General features: G+C 42.0%; 1 protein-coding gene across 1 annotated transcript in view; it reads left to right on the plus strand.

Moving 5' to 3' along the window:
- tns1b (tensin 1b) overlaps positions 1-14,615 on the plus strand; it is a 274,098-nt gene that overhangs the window by 166,291 nt on the left and 93,192 nt on the right. The window contains exon 5 of the mRNA XM_084162084.1: positions 10,682-10,723. Coding sequence (XP_084018210.1) covers positions 10,682-10,723 — 42 coding nt within the window. The remainder of the gene's footprint in view (positions 1-10,681; positions 10,724-14,615) is intronic.

The raw sequence follows: 14,615 nt of genomic DNA on the forward strand, positions 1-14,615 counted from the left end.
CAGGAAAACAAACAATGGGGGAAAAAAACACAGAGCACTCATAGTTTTGGCTCAGACTGGAAGTCATGAAAGTCCTCATCGGCCATTGGGTTATATCATCATCTGTGTATGCTGTGGTTGTATCAGTGGCCAAACCCTGTTAGCCATAATAGGACATGAGACAGGATGGAGAGAGGGAGAACAAAAGAGAGAAGGAGAGAGAAGTGAAAGAGAGAAGAGAAAGAAAGGGTGAGAGAGAGAAAAGAGAGAACACACATTCCAGATTGAGTGAGAATGAGCAGACTAGCATCACTCCATCCCCACTGGTGTGTCGTCATCGTCGTCCCCCCTCCCTCCAATTGTTTATAATCACAGAACCCTAGTCTCTCGTGCATACCAGAATGTCATGTGTTATGTAACAGAGAGAGCGGAACAGTCCATTTGGGATGGGTCGATCTGGCTGGCCTGCGTGTGACCTCCGTCCGTCCGGGTCCTGGTGTAAACTTTGAAAGAGGTCAGAGGTCGTTTAGGGACACTGCCAGCTCAGGAGGTTCCCACAGCTCCGCGTGGCTCAGTCCTGAATTCCAGCATTGGAATGTTTCCATAGAAACCCACCATGAGATCGTAGGTCCAGAATTGTGTATGAGCTAAAGGCCAGGGAGCCCCCCCATCATCGTTTGTGTTTACATTTCTAAACCATGTTCTGTGAAATGCTGCAGATGGGGCTGCTAAGCATGGGAGACTAGCAGATGTTTGCATGTGTGGGTAATGTGTGTGTGTGTGTGTGTGTGTGTGGTGGGGGGTGATACAGTTTCTGTGTTAGGGGGGAATGTGCGTGTGTATCTACATTTGTGTCTGTCAGAGCGACTGTGCCTAAAGACCCATGCTTGTGCATGTGTGTTACTTTGTATAAATGTGTGTATTTGTCTCTGTCTGCATTAACTTGCTTGAATAAACATTTTATTTAACTTACTGTATGTGGTTGTTTGTGGAAATGCAATTGAGCGTGTGTGCGTACGTGAGTGCGTGCAGTATGTCTGTGATATTCTCCCACCGCCTCTTAGATTATTAATACTGGGGACAGTGCCAGCTAGCTTCCTTAGCAGTCCACGTCCAGAGGAATTTGAAGGGGTCTTTATTTATTCATCGTCACATATTCAGCGTTGTCTGGACGTCGACCAAGGGTTTTAAATCAACCTGTAATTGGCTTGGAGGCAGCTTTGAAACAGGCGAAACAGCATTGCCTTTTTAGGTGTCAGACATAAGAGGGCTTTGACAGGAAACTCACATCTACTTTTTTTCCTGCCAAACAGCCGTCCTGTACTTTTTTTAGTAAACAAACCGTTTCTTTCTGTTGCCTCCCTTACCATTACGCCAAAACTAAGGTAGATGTTCAATATTGTTGACAGGAGAATAAATAAAAATGTATTCATGTGTGAGAAGTTGAAAGACGTCTTGAGCTCCGTGGTTTAAGAAAAGCAAGCTTGGCAGGGGGGTTAAAGTTGCATTTTATAAACCATTGAATGATTATTGTCTTGTTGTTATGCTTTCTGAGGCACTGGTCCTGTCCAGACACAGCCCCTAGACCCTAAACCCCAGTAAAACATTTCATGTAGTTCTGAAAGGTGACATTTCTGCCATATAATATACCCATCCAATCCTTTCAGATCTACAGAAGTGCCAAGAGGGTAGGGTCTAGAGCACAGGTGTCAAACTCATTCTATAGAGGGCCAATTGTCTGCAGATTTTCACTCCTCTCTTGCACTTGATTGGTCAATTAAGGTTACTGATTAGTTAGGAACTCCCCTCACCTGGTTGTCTAGGTCTTCATTAGACACAAATTAAAAGGAAATAACAAAAACCAGCAGACTCTCAGCCCTCCATGGAATGAGTTTGACACTAGAGATTGGTTAGGCATAAGTTCTAGTATCCCTGCTTTGTATTTAGACTGCAGTTCCTATCATCACCAGCAGGATGCAGTGTAGTATTTGATCCTTTTACTCAACTCATCGATTGTACATTTTGCCAACCATAACTGTACTGCTTTCTGTCTAGAAACAAATGTCTATGGGACAACACATGAGAATGAAACAGGCTATTTTTTCATAAATGTAAAGGAAAGCACATGCTCCCTTGATGGGATACATTTTGGAACCTGCGTGGATTGAGGGATTTTCATTGGTGCATAAATCTGTAGAATGTAATGTAAAGAATGTGAAAACCCTTAAAAAACATCTATGTTTTTGACGTGTTTCATAACTCAAATTAGGCTTTCCAAAATGATTTAGGGGTAAATAGCCTGTGATTCCGCATTCACCCATGCTTTTCACCTCTCCTTTTCATTTAAAAAACGGAGAACGACATCGCTCAGAGCAAAGACAAAATTAATTGTCAATCAACGTTTTAGTATCAACAGTTCAATCGACACATATACACACAGAACCATGAGGAGGATGAGGAGTTATTCCAGCTCAATAAGGTTTAAGAATTATAGACTGAGACTGTACAGGATGTATTCATAAAACGTAGGCCAACACATATGGTACATTGTGTATTTTGAAATCTCAAAAGAGCACCATGGTCTACCAAAAAATGTGAGTGGCCATATAGGGATATAGAAAGATAGAAGGAGAGTAGGAAGGAGGGAGAAAGGGATGAGAGATGTAGTACACACCCTGCGTCTGACTCAATCCTGGATTTCTAACACACACACACACACACAGTAGCTCCTGGTTTGGATCCAGACTGGCCAGCTCTAGCTGAATGCGTTAGAGATGTGGCATCTAAATGAGCTGGCCTGGTGATTATATTTAGCAGTGTGTCATTTCCAAGGAGACTCTGTTTGGGTATATTTGTGTCCTCACACTGGGAAACTCCCTGCACTGTACCTTTCTTCTTGGGCGCTTCCTAGGGTGGCTTATAATTATTTGAGTGATGTGAATCTGTCAAAGGAGGCTCTATGTACAGTCCATGTGAGTTGCAGCGTGAGATGGAGGTTTATTGAATACTGGCCTAACATGTAAATGTCACAGACACACTTATCACGGATCCACTTTAATTGCATTTGATTAAGTCAGGCGTCCAGTCTCTATATCTTCTCTTTCTCTGACCTCATACCCACTCAGTCTTTTTGACATCAAACCCCATCAGTCTCTCTGACCTCATACCCACTCTGTCTTTATGACCTCCCACTCAGTCTCTATGACATCATACCCTATTACCCACTCAGTCTCTATGACCTGATGACAACAGCCTCTGATCATACCCACTCAGTCTCTATGACATCATACCCACAGTCTCTCTGACCTAATACCCACTCAGTCTATATTACCTAATACACACTCAGTCACTCTGACCTCATACACGCTCAGTTTCTCTGACCTCATAGTCCCAGTCGGTATTAGACAGAACGTTGCGGCCCTGCCCACCTGTGGAGAAAACAATCTGTGGTTCCTAAATTACCCCATTGGCTCACAGCAAAAACTTGTTTTAGTCAATTACAAAACTACATTTTTGAAAAGTACAACATAAAGATCTAAAGATTACTATTCAACATTGCATACTCCCGACCGTTCACACTATTTAGAAAAACATAATGTTGTACGAGTTTCCCTCATGACCCTTTTCTTGATGGTGCTAACAGCCACATGAGTGAGTGCTAGCTAGCTAGCTACCGACCAGAACATTAAGCTAGCCAAACAAATGGACTGTACAGCTAAATGTAGTGAGTGGAGTTACAAACGGACTATACTAAACAAGTTAAATGTCTTACCTGTGATTAAATGTTTTCCACACACATAGCTACATTTCCCACTCTCCCACACCGAATAGCCTGAAGTCACAGGACTCTTCTCGCAGGCTCGATTTCCCTACGTGGGAACACCGAACCGTAGGTGGGGATTCTTTACCTGATTACGTACATTGAACAACACAGCAGCTTTTTTCGGCATGTTTTGTTGTTTCTGTATAACAAAAAAATTGACAACGAAGTTGGCTCTTTTACACTTGGGGTGAATGGGAAATAATATACTTTTTCCTCAATTTGTGGGCGTGGTTGAGGGCAATTCCTTATTATTTCATTTATATCGACTTGGAGTATACCCACTCAGTCTCTATCACATCATACCCCATCAGTCTCTATGACAGGGTTCCTCAACTTTGGCCCCCCAAGTTTCGGAGCAAAAAATATATATATACTGTATATTCTTTTTACCTTGTTGGACATAAAAAACTGTAAAAACAACAGCAAATCAGCTCTAAGTGATTTTAATTTAGGAAATCTGTTCCAAAGTATTCTCACACATAATCTATGTGATCATATACAAATGTAAGCAAGGTTTGAAATTATTATGTTTAAGTCAAATATTATATCGGTTTGGGCTTCTTGCGGTCAATTTGCTGTCTACAAATTATTTGTCATTATGTTCCGGCCCCCTGACCATCCGCGAAAGAACAAATCGGCCCGCGGCTGAATCTAGTTGATGATCACTGCTCAATGATCTCATACCCACTCAGTCTCTATGACCTCATACCCACTCAGTCTCTATGATCTCATACCCACATGTCTCTATGACCTTGTGCATGCCCTGTTTATAAGACCACATACTCTGTCAGTCTCATATGCACACAGTCTCTATGATATCATACCAACAGTCTCTCTGACATCACATCTTCTGCCTCTATCCTCACAGCTCAGTGTCTATGACCTCATACCCCCAGTCTATGTTGTCCGAACTCCTCTGTAAGATACAATAACCCCAGTCTATGACATCACACCCTTCGATCTAACTTTCAACTTCATACTGTCTGTTTTGTCATAGTTTTCACGGTGTAACATTATGGCTAGAATACCATTTCACTGCCATTCCACATCTGTCTTTCCACTAGCCAGCTGTGTTTTGTGAGTTGACCTCTACATACCGTTACACTACACAATGAAAACCATGTGAAAGCATGCATACTGTACACAAATACACGTTCATATGACCTCACACAGGCCTTTGTTCGGTACCTAGACTCCAGGCTCTCCTTATACAGTACAGGCCAGATCAGGGGAACAGGCACTGCTATTACAACAGGGCGGTGTGGCCAAATGTTGTTTTGGGGAGAAAATGAAATTTGGCCTGGCTACAAATTCACAGACCAGTTGTAGTGTTGTAAGGATCACTATGTGTTTTCTTGTCCATTTCCAAGAAATCTCCCCTAGCTGACACTCCTTCTCACTAGAGGAGACAATTTAACCAACTTGGCCAACCAGAGATAGCGTGACACAAACCACACCCCTACATTTGGATCAGTAGTGTATTTTATTATTTGTAGTTTGTTATTTTGATCTTTTGACTTTTTCTCGTATGTGGGTTATGGTGTTTTTTTATATTGTTAGATTTCAGTGCAGGCTTTGATGTTATTGATCATAATTTCTTATTGAAAAATCTCACTTGTTTATGGCTTTACATCACCTGCCATCACATGGTTGGAGAGTTACTTATCCAATATAATTCGGAGGGTATTCTTCAATGGAAGCTTGTACAGTGCGGTATCCCTCAGGGCAGTTGCCTTGGGCTGTTACTGTTCTCTATTTTTACAAATGATTTGCCACTTATCTTACAAGAAGTTAAAATAACTATGTATGCTGATGATTGCACACTCTACACATCAGCACCTCCAGCCAATGAGCTCACTGATACTCTTAGCAAGGAGATACAGTCAGTGTTAGAATGTGTAATTAACAATAAACTGGTCTTAAATACATCTAAAACCAAAAGCATTGTTTTGATTCAAAGCATTCTCTTAGACCTAAACCTCAACTGGAGTTGTGCATAAAGAGTGTGACCATTGAACAAGATGGTCAGTTATCATGGTCAAGTCATATTGACAAAGTTGTTGGGAAAATGGGGAGAGGTATAAAAATATGTTCTGCGTTTTTGACACAAAGATCAACTGTACTAGTTGTTCAGGCTTTGATCTTGTCCCATCTTGATCACTATCCGGTAATATGGTCAGGTGTAGCAAAGAAAGACCTAGCAAAGCTGCAGCTGGCTTAAAACAAAGCAGCACGCCTTCCCCTTATCTGCACACACATAACTAACATCAACAACATGCATGATAGTCTTTCATGGTTGAGGGTTGAGGAGAAATGGACTACTTCTCTCCTAGTCTTTTTAAGAAACATTTGTGTGTTGAAAATGCCTAACCACTTGTATAATCTTATTGCATGCACTTCAAACAGACATACATACCCCACCAGACACGCCACTATGGGTTTCTTCATGGTACCCAAACCAAAAGCAGATTTAATGCGTTGCTCAGTTATGTATAGAGCCATGTCATCGTGGAATGCTCTGCTACCAGAGGTTATTCAGGCAAAAAGCAAGTTTAACATACACTATATATACAAAAGTATGTGGACACCCCTTCAAATTAGTGGATTTGGCTATTTCAGCCATACCCGTTGCTGACAGGTGTATAAAATAGAGCACACAGCCATGCAATCTCCATTGGCAGTAGAATGGCCTTACTGAAGAGCTCAGTAACTTTCAATCTGGCAACGTCATAGGATACCACCTTTCCAACAAGTCAGTTCGTCAAATTTCTCCATATTAATGCCCATGATTTTGGAATGAGATGTTCGACGAGCAGGTGTCCACATACTTTTGGTCATGTAGTGTATTGTATCACAGTGCCTCTCCTCTTTCTAAAGATATAATTTAACTGTGCTGTAGATAAGAATATGTATATGTATATATGAATACTGTGTAAATAGTATTTTTGTTATCTCTTGGTGTTCTGTACTTTGTCATGTATTTGTATGTTTTATGTGGACCCAAGGAACAGTAGCTGCTGCATGTGCAGTAGCTAATGGGGATCCGAATAAACTAAACTAAACTTAGCAGATACTTTTCTCCAAAGCAACTTACAGTACAGTGCATATATTTTTAGTATGTGTATGTGATCCTTGTGGCAATTGAACCCTCAACCATGGTGTTGCTAGCCCCAAAGTCTTACCAAATAATCCACACAGGACCAAGTATTGTCTCTTTACATTTTTACATTACATTTTAGTCATTTAGCAGACGCTCTTAACCAGAGCGACTTACAGGAGCAATTAGGGTTAAGTGCCTTGCTCAAGGGCACATTAACGTCATTTAGCAGACGCTCTTAGCCAGAGCGACTCCACAAATTGGTGCGTTCACCCTATAGCCAGTGGGATAACCACTTTTACAATTTGGGGGGGGGGGGGGGGGGGGGGGGGGGGGGGGGTTAGAAGGAATACTTTATCCTATCCCAGGTATTCCTTAAAGAGGTGGGGTTTCAAATGTCTCCGGAAGGTGGTGAGTGACTCCGCTGTCCTGGCGTCGTGAGGGAGCTTGTTCCACCATTGGGGTGCCAGAGCAGCGAACAGTTTTGACTGGGCTGAGCGGGAGCTGTGCTTCCGCAGAGGAAGGGGAGCCAGCAGGCCAGAGGTGGATGAACGCAATGTCCTCGTTTGGGTGTAGGGACTGATCAGAGCCTGAAGGTACAGAGGTGCCGTTCCCCTCACTGCTCCATAGGCAAGCACCATGGTCTTGTAGCGGATGCGAGCTTCAACTGGAAGCCAGTGGAGTGTGCGGAGGAGGGGGGGTGACGTGAGAGAACTTGGGAAGGTTGAACACCAGACGGGCTGCGGCATTCTGGATGAGTTGTAGGGTTTAATGGCACAGGCAGGGAGCCCAGCCAACAGCGGCTCTGTCTGATCTTGGTGGGTTTTGTAGGCTATACTCCCCAAAGGAGGTGTAGAATTGTTCCCTTAGTGTTAGAACTGTTCTGTTCTGTGAACCATGACTGTACCCGTGAGAGTCAAGGAGAAGGATAATTTGCACACATGCACACATCTCCTTCGTGGTGGTGTCTGTAGCTGTACTATAAATTTGAAGCATATTTCCCATATTAAGTCCTAGTTGTTTGAACCCAGCGCTGTAAGGGGGCAGTGTATGTGCTGTTCACTTGTTGTGGACTTTGATACGCACTGCTTTACTATTGAATTACTTACTTAGTTTGTTGTGTATATAGGCCATCGTCCCTCTCCCTGGCTCCTCATATCACTCTAACAATATGAAGCTAGCCAGAGCCACCCTGACCAATGACATCATGGATTCCTTGAGGCCTGGGTCATTATAAATAAACAATGTTTTTGGACACCTCCTCTCTCTCTCTCTCTCTCTCTCTCTCTCTCTCTCTCTCTCTCTCTCTCTCTCTCTCTCTCTCTCTCTCTCCTCTCTCCTTATTCTCCCTCTCTCTCCCTCTCTCACTTTCTCCCATCCTCCTCTCGCGCTCTCTCTCTCTCTCCCTCCCCCACCCCACTCTCTCCCTCTCTCTTCTTTCTCCTCCTCACTCTCTCTCTCTCTCTCTCTCTCTCTCTCTCTCTCTCTCTCTCTCTCTCTCTCTCTCTCTCTCTCTCTCTCTCTCTCTCTCTCTCTCTCTCTCTCTCTCTCTCTCTCTCGGCTCTCGCTCTCTCTCTCCCTGCTGTATATGGTTGTGCTGCAGCAGTGAGGATGGAGATAGACTCTGGGCTGGGCTAACTGAAGGGATGTGTCTCTTAGGGCTCCATTTTAACAAACCTTTACTCAATGGTAAATCTTAGTGCTGGTGGTGCCGCTATACATTCGAGGGTGCGTCAGAAATAATTTCGATATTTTCACAACTGGAATTATGTGCGCAGTAGCTGGTGGTGGCGCAAAAGGGCTGGGTTTTGATGAATGGACAAGTTGTGCATGTGTCAATGCTCCATGGCTAAAAATGTGGTTGCTTCAAGTAGTGTATTTACAGTCGTTTATGTATTGCGTTGTCATCAACTCCAATTCGAATGTTAGTCCGTTATAGCCTAGTTTGTTAAATAGCATGCCCTATATTTGCTAAATTTGTTGAACATGTTTGCAGTCCACATTGTTCTAATTGCATTGCTTCAATATGGAAATTCATTGTTCAACATAGGCTATAGCATTCACAAGGATACAGGGGCTAGGCCTACTGTAAACTGTATTCTGGACATGGACATGCCAAACGTAGTCAATAAGCAAGATTTAATTCACTAGGCTATTGCTAAGGCCTAAAAAGACAGTCAATAATTTGAATCAAATTGTAATAAAATTGAAACAACAACTTGTTTTAAATAGGCTATGTCTAAATATGGTTACAGACACCATAATATGCAAACATTTCACAGGAGCTGGATAAGATCCAATATAAAGAGAAAGGGAGAATGTCCACTCACCGTTATACTGCTCCCAAATGTAATGTTTTATAAACATCATGGAACCATCTTAACAGATCATATTTGCACTTAGTTTAAAACGAAATTAACGAAAAACAATCAATCTTTTTTTTTAAACAAAAACAATATTTCTAAATAGGATTGGGTCAGAAACATGATATCATAAATCACATCTCTCATTCCATGAGCATAAGGCAATGTGTGCACATGTAGGCCTAAGGGCTCTTTGGCAGGAGGCATTGATGTTTGTCCTATCCATTGAAGATAGTTTATTAAATAATACAGTAACCCTACAATAAGACAAGTTATAACAACATGTAGCCAATCTAGTTTGTTTTTATTGGCTTCAACATGACATATTTGTCTACACACATTACATTCACATTTTCAAAATGCACTGCATGTTCGAGCCATGGATAATTGGACATTGCCCAAATGTTATAATATGATTAGCCTACTATTGCCGTTGATATGGCCTGTTATGACTTTGCCACGTGAAAGGTAAACAAACGAACAGGCAATAGCCTAGGCTACAAGCTGATTCTGCAATTTGACAGTTAGGTCCAACAGATGAAAGTGGAAATTCAATTTTATTACAAATGATAAAAGAAAAGCAATAGCAGTCTATTGTAATAACTTGATGTTCCTAAACAGACTTCCTACAGTTACTGACACCTTTCATTCAATGGGCATCGCACATAGGCTTAATGAGTCCAGACTTTTCACATAAGTTCCATGGACAAAAATAATGTCCAATATAAAGAAAAAAGGTGAATGTCTTGATTGTTTTGCTGCTCGTAATACTTTAATAAAACATTGGTTATACTGTAGGCTACTGATTAGGCTACTGTGCCCATCCGCTGGCAAAAATCGATTGCTGCGCCCCCACTTTGGAAAATAGTTGGAAAATAGCATAGCGCTGGCCAAAATTGCCAAAGAGCGTGCGTTTGACACTAGCACCGCCTTAACGCCAGCCGAAAATAGAGGCCCTAGTGTAAATATTTACCTCAGAGGTTTTATGGATGCTCCCACACACTCAAGGCGTATCCCAGCTCCACTTTTACCCAGCTCGGTCACTAAGGAATTCTAGGCCCACGAAAAGCACCTTTTCAGACAAAACACTATAGAAATATGACATGACAAAAGTCTGACATCATTAGACCTGGGTCAAAATACAGTTTGTTTTTCTTTCAATTACATTGGGTGGGGTTTGCATTTGTGGGACTAAGCCATTGGTTCTGTTGTGCCAACCGAGCCAAATCAAGTGCACCTTAGTATTTGAAAGAAAAAAAGGTAGACCCAGGTCTGATAATGGCACGTACTATGGGATACACATTGGCACAGAATATGTCTATAAAGGTGTTATCACAACCAAGCAACCCCATTGCATGTTATACTGTATACTGTATTTACAGTAGTCTCTCTCTCTCTCTGTCTGTCTCTCTCTCTCAGGCTCCTGGTAACGACATCCCCCTGAAGCATGTAGAGACTATGGTGAGTTTGAGCTGCATCTTATATTTTATTTGGTTGTGTGTGTCTTATTGCTTTTGCTCCATTGTGTTATTATCATTGTGATACAAGCCAAGAATCTTGACCAAGACTGCAAGCTCTTAACCATGTAAAATACTTTTGGCTTTCTGTTGCTCAGGTAAAAACAATATATATATATGCATAATATACATACACACTAATCTATTGTGTTCATTCATAAAATAACATAACCAAATACACATAAACACAAAGAAACTGAACATATGAATGCAATATGCAGTCACAGCTGTGTATGAGTAATTGCACTCCGCGTTGATCCAAATAAACGTTTAGTCTCTCTTCAGCTGAATTCCATATGATGGTGCATCACTGACCACACAACCTCAGGGGGTAGTGAGACCCTGTGGGCTTTGTCCTGCTGTTACACACACACGTGCACACACACACACACACACACACACACACACACATGCACAGGCACACACACACGTACACACATGCAGGTACGAATGCACACACACACGCACACACACACACACACACGCACACATACAGGGAGAGAGACTGTATTAGTTACTACTACTTCATTTGTTTCATGCATTTATGGGTTGTATGTTTGCATTTGCGAATGTATGTTTTTTTTATGGTGTATTCAGTATCCAGTACAGTGCCAGCCATGCAAGTTGTATAGCCAAGCATACAGCATAGGTTGCCTAGGACACACTTCCTTTTGGGTTTGGACTGGGTCTTATTTAGTCTGAGAAAGGAAGTATCACGTTACAGATTGGGACTTATGACCAATGTTCCCTCTAATTTTTTTCGGCACTGAGCAAATTTCAGGTCTGCTGAGCGCAAACTTGAACGTTGTGAAAATTCTGTGCAACTTCCAGCGTGCGTTACTGTGAACACTGAGGCTGTACCCGCTTTAAGTTACAGTTTTAACAGTGGCATAGTAGGATACTGTGGCTATTTGATCATAAAGTAGGCTACCAGGTTTACCAGATTGGCCTACCATCAAAAACAATGGAAAAAATGCATCCCATATCATTTTAACATGAAAATAGTTGTTCTATCATTCAGCCTACAATAGCAGACAATGTGTGGAGTTAATGTAGGCGTACATTCCATGGGCTTGACATTAACCTGACTGAAAATGTTGTTGTGTTGTTTGATGCAAGAAACCCCTTTACAAAATAAAATGTATTATTATTCCCATACCATTATTACAGAGAATCAGACAGATTATGCTACCCTCTGCCTATTGGCTACTTAGCTTATTCAAGCCTGTCTCAAAATACAACACTACCCCATTACCTGAATTGCTTTTCAAATATGTCTAGAAATGTACAAGTTTTAATCTCTTGTAGGAAGCTATCAATCTCCTATTGCTGACTACAAATTATCTATAACTGGGCTAATAACTCACTAACTAGCAAAGGATATGAACAAAATGTGCACACTTTACTACATGCAGCTCTTGCTTTGATCTCAAAACAAGCGCTTCTACTCACGACCACAGCTGTAAACAGTCCAGTTCAAAGTAAATGGCACAGAACCATATATGACAATGGTCTATTTTTTACAAGACAAAGGAGATGATCGTGGACTACAGGAAAAGGAGGGCCGATACACGCCCCCATTCACATCGATGGGGCTGTATGGGAGTGGGTCCTTGGTGTCCACATCACCAACAAACTATCATGGTCAAAACACACCAAGAAAGTCGTGAAGAGTGCACGACAACGCCTTTTCCCCCTCAGTAGACTGAAAAGATTTGGCATGGGTCCCCAGATCCTCAAAAAGTTATACAGCTGCACCATCGAGAGCATCCTGACCGGTTGCATCACCACCTGGTATGGCAACTTCTCGGCATCCGACCGTAAGGTGATACAGAGGGGAGTGCGTACAGCCCAGTACATCACTAGGGCTAAGCTTCCTGCCATCCAGGACCTATATACTAGGCGGTGTCAGAGGAAGGCCCAAAAAATTGTCAAAGACTCACCCAACTTATAGACTGTTCTCACTGCTACCGCACGGCAAGCGGTACCGGAGGACCAAGTCTAGGTCCAAAAGGCTCCTTAACAGCTTCTACCCCCAAGCCATAAGACTGCTGAACAATTAATAAAATGGCCACCCGGACATTTTGCATTGACATTTTAAACACTGCTGCTACTCGCTGTTTATTATCTATGCATAGTCACTTTACCCCCACCTACATTTACAAATTACCTCGACTAACCTGTACCCCCGCACATTGACTCAGTACCGGTACCCCCTGTAGACAGTATAGCCCCATTATTGTTATTTTCTAGTGTTACTTTTTTAAATATATATTATTTTACTTTAGTTCATTTAGTAAATATTTTCTTAACTCTATTTTCTTAAAACTGCATTGTTGGTTAAGGGCTTGTAAGTAAGCATTTCACGGTAAGGTCTACACCTGTTGTATTCGGCACATGTGACAAATAAAATTTGATATGATATAGGCCTACTGCAGCTCTGATTAGTTATGCCACACCGGTCTGTGTAGAGTATGGGCTGAGTCGTGCCAATAGACTCCTACTCCAATGCCTTGTGCCTTCAACAAAATATCTTGCATTGCTTGTTTTGTTTCAATATTTTGCTGCGAAAGTGGCTAATATTGTGTTGATTTGATCACACTTGCCACAGTAAATGGAAACGTTGGTAGTGTTAACTAACAGGGAAAACTCTAGAAAGTTGAATGACCCAAGCCAAGACACAGACCATATTTAAGGAGGAAAATTAAGCACTATCCAGAGCTGTGTGTGCATTTGTGTGTGTGTGTGTGTGTGTGTGTGTGTGTGTGTGTTTGTGCATGCCTGCAGACTTTTATGCTATTTATCTCAGCCAGGTCAACAGTGATATAAGTCAGTATTCGACGTCCATCCATGTCTGAGGACATTGGGAGATGACGTGGAACCGACCACTAGAGGCAACAGTGAGCGCTATTACCTTCGGTTTTGCTAAGGCATTGTGGACGGGGATGGAGGATGGGTGTAAGCATCTGCCTCTGATTACAAAGGTTGCAAGTTCAAATCCAGTGATAGAAAGAGGTTTTTGAGATTTTTGTTTTAAGCCTGTCCCAAACCTTAACTCTTACCTTCAAAAATAGCTTCGAAATTTGACGGTTGAGAAACATGGAAGAACGCACAATGCGAGCTAGTTGATTTATCTTTATGTTCCATTGGGAGTCCGCATTCAGTTATTCTCGGAAATGCTTATTGTACCTTATGTACATGAGCTATTATCTTGTGTGTGTACTTCTATGTGTGTACGTACATACTGTACATTTCACAATTTCACAGGTAATAGAGTGAGTTTATCTTCTGTCTACAGTATAAGTACCTTTCTCCCACTAATCAAACAAAGCGACAAGAGGGCCCTCAACCCCTTTCAGTTTATGCCAAACAAAGACCATGGATTTATCACACTTTAATACACACACGTACACATGCAAACACACAGATACACACACACACACGTGCACATACACGCACGCACACACATATGCACGCACGCACACACATATGCACGCACAACACTACTGCAGAACTTCATGAATTTGACTCACACAGTGAAAAAAGCACAAGATACATCTACTCTGACTATTACAACTTGGAATCCTATTTGGCCATAAATATGCATTTAGATTTCACTAAAGCTCAGATGTAATCCGATAGCTATGATTCAATCATTGTTGGGGGCTTAAACTGCTGGCATCCCGTGTTTAATTTAATGGCCTCACTGTGGGCCAAATCCCCCTGATCTACTGACTGATGAACATCCTGGGTTAGATCCCTCTGAAACAAATGGGCTGTGAGGATCTGTCTGTCTGTCTGTCTGAGGAGGAGGGATGAGGAGAGATGAGGAGGCG

This window comes from Coregonus lavaretus (genome assembly GCF_964263955.1).
Source record: "Coregonus lavaretus genome assembly, chromosome: 5".
Lineage (NCBI taxonomy): Eukaryota > Metazoa > Chordata > Actinopteri > Salmoniformes > Salmonidae > Coregonus > Coregonus lavaretus.